Consider the following 6,099-nt stretch of genomic DNA (forward strand, 5'->3'; position numbering starts at 1 on the left):
TAGAATTTTATATTTGAATGGACAAAACACAATACTACATCAAAACACTACATCAAGAATTAGCATAGACATTGATATATTTAAAATTATTTATTTTAGTTGTCTATATATATTCTAGTATGTACCAAGCGCGTCCTAACAGCTATAACAGCGAATACCGCATAATTCGATAACAGGGTTGTCGCCATCAGCATAAGTTATTATCGGCTTGGTGTTCTGCAGAAAGTTGCAACTGGTCACACCCAAGTGGCATTTTTTTGTTTTGTTTACAATTTGAAATTGCTTACAAAGTATTGATGGAGGACTCAGAAGCCGCATTTAAACGACACGAGAGTGTTGGACCCCAGGTGAAACTGGCCTACGAGGAAGCGATTAACAAAATCTTCGCCGACTTAAGGTAAGCGGCAGACATAGTTGCACTGATAACGAATATTAAAAATGTTTTGTATTTAGCGGCTCAGATCTGCAAGCGTGGGATGCCATTTACCAGGAGCACGAAAACTCTGCTCTGGACACCGAAAGTATCGTAGATCGCACTCGCAGCCTTATGACCAAGGTTGTGGTCGAAATGAACCGATGCTTCTTCGACAGCAACGATGTGGCAAATAAGCTGCAAACTTTGGAAATGCTCAAGGAGCATTTTGATGCCTACGAGGGCAAGGAATGGTACATGCGCAGCTTACAAATATGATTCATTTTCACTTTTCACATACCATATTGCATTCCACAGGAACTTTTACACCGCGGCCCCCGATGAACTCACTCGTCCGTTGCGCATGCGATATTTGGACTTCAGCCTGGAATTCATGGAGCAGCAGCTGGCCTCTCAGGCAAAAGAGCTTGAGGTGCAACTTTAATATCAGTTCATCCGTAAAACCAAAAAGGGTAGCACTCTGCACTAGTGCTTCAATATTTTGACGGCCTAAATAGAAAGACCCGTTCAGTTCCTTAGTTCAATAGTTTCAGTTCTATAGTTTATCATTTTCATTCATATTTCGTATCGTATTTTCCATGCTGTTACGTTTTGTACAAGCCTTTAGAGTCTCGTCCCTCAATTGTTATCTAATTAGTAAAAACTAACATTAATAAATATTTAAATTTCAGATTGCTATGGCCAAGAGCAATGCCCATCGTGAGCGCCTGCAAAATATTCATGACGAGCGACTGAAATTGAGTGCTATAATGGAGCAGCAATTGTCTCAGTACGATAAGGTTAAGCCAGACCTAATTAAGAACAATGAATAATTGTTGACAAACATAAATGCAATAAACAAATAATATTACGTTATGAATTTATTATCTTAATGAAGCTTTGATATGGAAATGTGTACATACATACATATGTACTTACAAATTTATGTATGTGTGTCATGGGTAAAATTTGTGTAGGTGCTTATTTATGTACATTTATTGATCAATAAATTCGTATTATTGAAATTGTAAATAAAAAAGAGGACATTTAAATGTGTATTATATACGTATTTTGGGTTATACTGGATTGTTAAGATATCATTATAATGATAATTAAGCAAAAGAGCAAGTGTTTAAATAAATATATGTAATTCAGGCTATATTAGATTGTTGGGTAATGGGTGTTAGTATTGTCGATCATAAATATGTACATATGCAGATGTACATACATACTAGTAATAATAAAGTTTTGATTCAATACATATGCATATTTTTGAGTGATTTCTTACAATTGAGTGCATACACACACCCATGCATAAATAAGAAGTACAAATCACCGGAATGGTATTAGTATCAAAGAAAAAACCAAATTCTTTTAAGTGCTTCCTTGTAATGTAATTTTTATACAAAGCTTTTTTCCGTATAAATGGGTTTTCATTTTCTTTGAGAAACTGCACAAATTCTAGAGGCTTGCAGTAACATATTAATGAAATAAGGACAAATTTATTCTTCAAAGTGAGGTTATGTTTGGGATGTATTCTTCAAAATAAGTGCTTTAACACACACGCAGTAACACACTTATTCGCTACGTTGGTTTGAGTGCGGCCCATTCCCGCATAGTTTCAAATGTCATTTTGCAACACTGTCGCAAAGGTTTCGAGTTCAATGGAATTCGACAGCTTGTTCTTTCTCTTCTAACTGTCGACGATGAAGGAGCCGAGTTCTCCTGGTAAATAAGTTAAGATGTCTAGAACCTGATTTTCCCAAGTGCATAGTATCAGCAAGGTGTAATTTTTATTTGGGTAAAGTACACGTTACTGGTACTAGGTACTTTGAGAAACATGACTACGGAGAATACCAAACTAGCACTGCAGCTTCAAGCTTTTCCCCACTCCTTGCTTTAGTACTTATTTTAATGTCGTATTAAAGCCAGAGTTTGGAAAGTTTTGATTCTGCTTTTTAAATCGCCACCCAACTTATAGTTTTCCAGAAATATTTAAGTCTGTTATGCATAGTTTTGTGAGTTTGACAAAATCTGCACAACCGGCTTAATGTATTTTTAGAAAACGAGCACCTTAGTTGTAAAGAATAAACTAATTGTACAAATTGTGATATTTTATCAAATCTGCCATAACATCCAAATACTTAACCGATGATCTAAAAACGGTGTTTTCTGTTATTTTACTATATAACTTATTTATGAAGAAGCTTTAGGATTTAATTTTTCCGACAATGCGATCTAGGCGTTTCTATCGCTGAGGTAGTATTGTTTGAAAGATTAAGTTAAAGCGTAATCATCAAAATTTTAAAATGTGAATAAGTACATAAGTGTGCCAAAAATATGTGTATCTTGTGAATTCCTTCGATATCCCGCGTGGACGCCATTTTGAATATTCTCTCTTGAATGTTGTAAAGCACAGCAGCAGCTGATTTTTGGATGTGTTGAGAATTTGAAGTTCATCTACTCTCTCCCCTATTACCTATTGCCATCCCGCTCTAAACTTCTGCATTCCACTTTGTCCCGTTTTGTGATTTTATTTTTCGGGATCTTCTTCGCGTTCTTTGCCCCCAGCATTTAAATTCCAAAAGTCGTCGCGAGTGGTCGTTTAAAACTATTGATCAAAGTCGATGTAGCCAACAATTTTCGGCTGTGGAGTGGGCTAGTACTGTGATTTTAACATTGAGTATTGCACATTCCCCAGCCTGAAAGTGTTTGCATTTGCCAAATATTAAAAATGACCATATTTATATAATTGATAATGTGAATTAAGTTTGAAGCGCTTCGGTTCGTACCAGGAGCAATTCTGCATTTTTAAGCTAGTATTGCACTTGAGACGGCCGGATTACTTTTAAACAAAACATTTTAAATAAAAACTAATACTAGTTATAGGTGGTAAAAACAGTTGAAACCCCTACCCCTAGATAGTTTTTCGGACGGTATCTGCGTCAATATTTCCTTGTTAGAATATATTGCACATTCACCAGCCTGAAAATATCAAGGACTTACATCAAAAAGCGCTTGCAAATACACAAATATTTGCAGGACGGGTCGTGTGTTAATGTATAAATCTATTAGCTATATTGCACACTTCCCGCTCTTTAAATGTCCAGTGTTTCAACTTGAATATCATTTCGAGTTCAATGGAATTCGACAGTTCGTTCTTTCGCTTCTGACCGTCGACGATGATGGAGCCCATTTCTCCTGGTAAGTAACTTAATGTCCAGAACCTGATTTTCCCAAGTGCATAGTATCAGCCAGGTGTAATTTTTATTTGGGTAAAGTACACGTTACTGGTACTAGGTACTTTGAGAAACATGACTACGGAGAGTACCAAACTAGCACTGCAGCTTCAAGCTTTTCCCCACTCCTTGCTTTAGTACTTATTTTAATGTCGTATTAAAGCCAGAGTTTGGAAAGTTTTGATTCTGCTTCTTAAATCGCCACCCAACTTATAGTATTCCAAAAATATTTAAGTCTGTTATGCATACTTTTGTGAGTTTGACAAAATGTGCACAACCGGCTTACTGTATTTTTAGAAAACAAACACCTTAGTTGTAAAGAATAAACTAATTGTAAAAATTGTGATATTTTATCAAATCTGCCATAACCTCCAAATACTTAACCGATGATCTAAAAACGGTGTTTTCTGTGAATTTACTATATAACTTATTTATGAAAAAGCTTTAGGATTTAATTTTTCGGACAATGCGATCTAGGCGTTTCTATTGCTGATGTAGTATAGTTTGAAAGATTAAGTTAAAGCGTAATCAACAAAATTTTAAAATGTACAAAAATATGTGTATCTTGTGAATTCCTTCGATATCCCGCGTGGACGCCATTTTGAATATTCTCTCTCTTGAATGTTGTAGAGCACAGCAGCAGCTGAACTCTCGATGTGTTGAGAATTTGAAGTTCATCTACTCTCTCCCCTATTGCCTATTGCCATCCCGCTCTAAACTTCTGCATTCCACTTTGTCCCGTTTTGTGATTTTATTTTTCGGGATCTTCTTCGCGTTCTTTGCCCCCAGCATTTAAATTCCAAAAGTCGTCGCGAGTGGTCGTTTAAAACTATTGATCAAAGTCGATGTAGCCAACAATTTTCGGCTGTGGAGTGGGCTAGTACTGTGATTTTAACATTGAGTATTGCACATTCCCCAGCCTGAAAGTGTTTGCATTTGCCAAATATTAAAAATTACCATATTTATATAATTGATTATGTGAATTAAGTTTGAAGCGCTTCGGTTCGTACCAGGAGCAATTCTGCATTTTTTTTAAGCTAGTATTGCACTTGAGACGGCCGGATTACTTTTAAACAAAACATTTTAAATAAAAACTAATACTGTTATAGGCGGTAAAAACAGTTGAAACCCCTAACCCTAGATAGTTTTTCGGACGGTATCTGCGTCAATATTTCCTTGTTAGAATATATTGCACATTCACCGGCCTGAAAATATCAAGGACTTACATCAAAAAGTCTTGCAAATACACAAATATTTGCAGGACGGGTCGTGTGTCAATGTATTGATCTCTTAGCTATATTGCACACTTCCCGCCCTTTAAATGTCCAGTGTTTCAACTTGAATATCTGTGAAATCATAAAATTATATAATCAATTTGGACTTTTCTTGGAAATGCACATTCCGTTATGTGCGAGCGAGATGACAGCTGATACGGTTCTTCTCCATTCCTCTTTTGGCTTGGTCACAGAGTTGCCAGATCGGTACATTGAGCGCAAAGAGAAACGGAGAATAATTTTTTTGCAAGTGCCAAGTGTTTAATTATAACGATATGTGCTTCACTTTATATTACACGAGGCTAGAGCTGAATATTCCCCTACAAGTGGTGCAACTAAGTAGCAATAAGACATTTTTTGGTGAATTTAGCAAATTAAATTAGTGCGCTCGGCTGGTTGCCTTTATTTTGCACGTCATTTACCGTTTTTCAAGAGGGCCCATGGCCAGCGTATATGTACAAATAAATGTTTCTTATCCGTTTAATGATGGGATGGCCATTGGTTTGGAAAACTAACAAGTGGGAGCATCATGAATAATGCCCAAGCACGCGCGAAACCAAGAGGTGTGAAATTGGGATCACGGGCTGCATCTTGGGCTCTGGAAAATGCAGTAGATGACCAGCAGAAGAACGGTTTTGTTTTTGGCGGAAGTGTAAGTACCGTTAGTACATAGGTATAGCTATATATAGCAATAATATCCATAACATCTGTTGCATTTAACTGGGTTTAAACTATTACTTCCCAGTTCTCATCTGTGGCTGTTGAGAACCGGCAGTTCGTGCTGACAGCGAGCGCAATTACATAAATGTTTGTTTTGACAACAATAGCGAGTGCAACAAAAACAATGGCAACAAAAACAAAAAATCCGGAGACGAGATTGCATAATTGCTTGTAAGATTTTGCTCCCACAATTTCTCAGTTTTTGTCATGGTACAAAAAAAAAGCAAAACTTACCGGCTGATTGTTATCTCTGCCAGAGAGCGGAAAAGAGAGGAAGTGAGAGCGATCCTTTTACCGTATCTTACAGCCTCTTGGATTTGAGCTTTTTCGCCTGCAAAAGTCGCTCTCTTTTTCGCCGCGCGACAGAGATGCTCACAGCGAGAGAACGACTTACAGTGGGCACTTTGTTTATTTTGGCGCCGCTTTTTTAAACGTACTCAAATATAACCATAAA

The 6,099-nt window shown here is 36.9% G+C and overlaps 1 protein-coding gene across 1 annotated transcript; it reads left to right on the plus strand.

The window, feature by feature from the left end:
- Nucleotides 1-188: 188 nt before the first annotated feature.
- LOC6547396 lies at nucleotides 189-1,289 on the plus strand. Its single transcript, XM_001974891.3, has 4 exons — nucleotides 189-397; nucleotides 454-666; nucleotides 731-845; nucleotides 1,105-1,289. The coding sequence occupies exons 1-4, from the start codon at nucleotides 297-299 to the stop codon at nucleotides 1,243-1,245; spliced, it is 570 nt and encodes a 189-aa protein (XP_001974927.1). The 5' UTR covers nucleotides 189-296; the 3' UTR covers nucleotides 1,246-1,289.
- The last annotated feature ends 4,810 nt before the right edge of the window (nucleotides 1,290-6,099 follow it).

Source organism: Drosophila erecta, unplaced genomic scaffold (assembly GCF_003286155.1).
Source record: "Drosophila erecta strain 14021-0224.00,06,07 unplaced genomic scaffold, DereRS2 tig00000092-arrow-pilon, whole genome shotgun sequence".
Lineage (NCBI taxonomy): Eukaryota > Metazoa > Arthropoda > Insecta > Diptera > Drosophilidae > Drosophila > Drosophila erecta.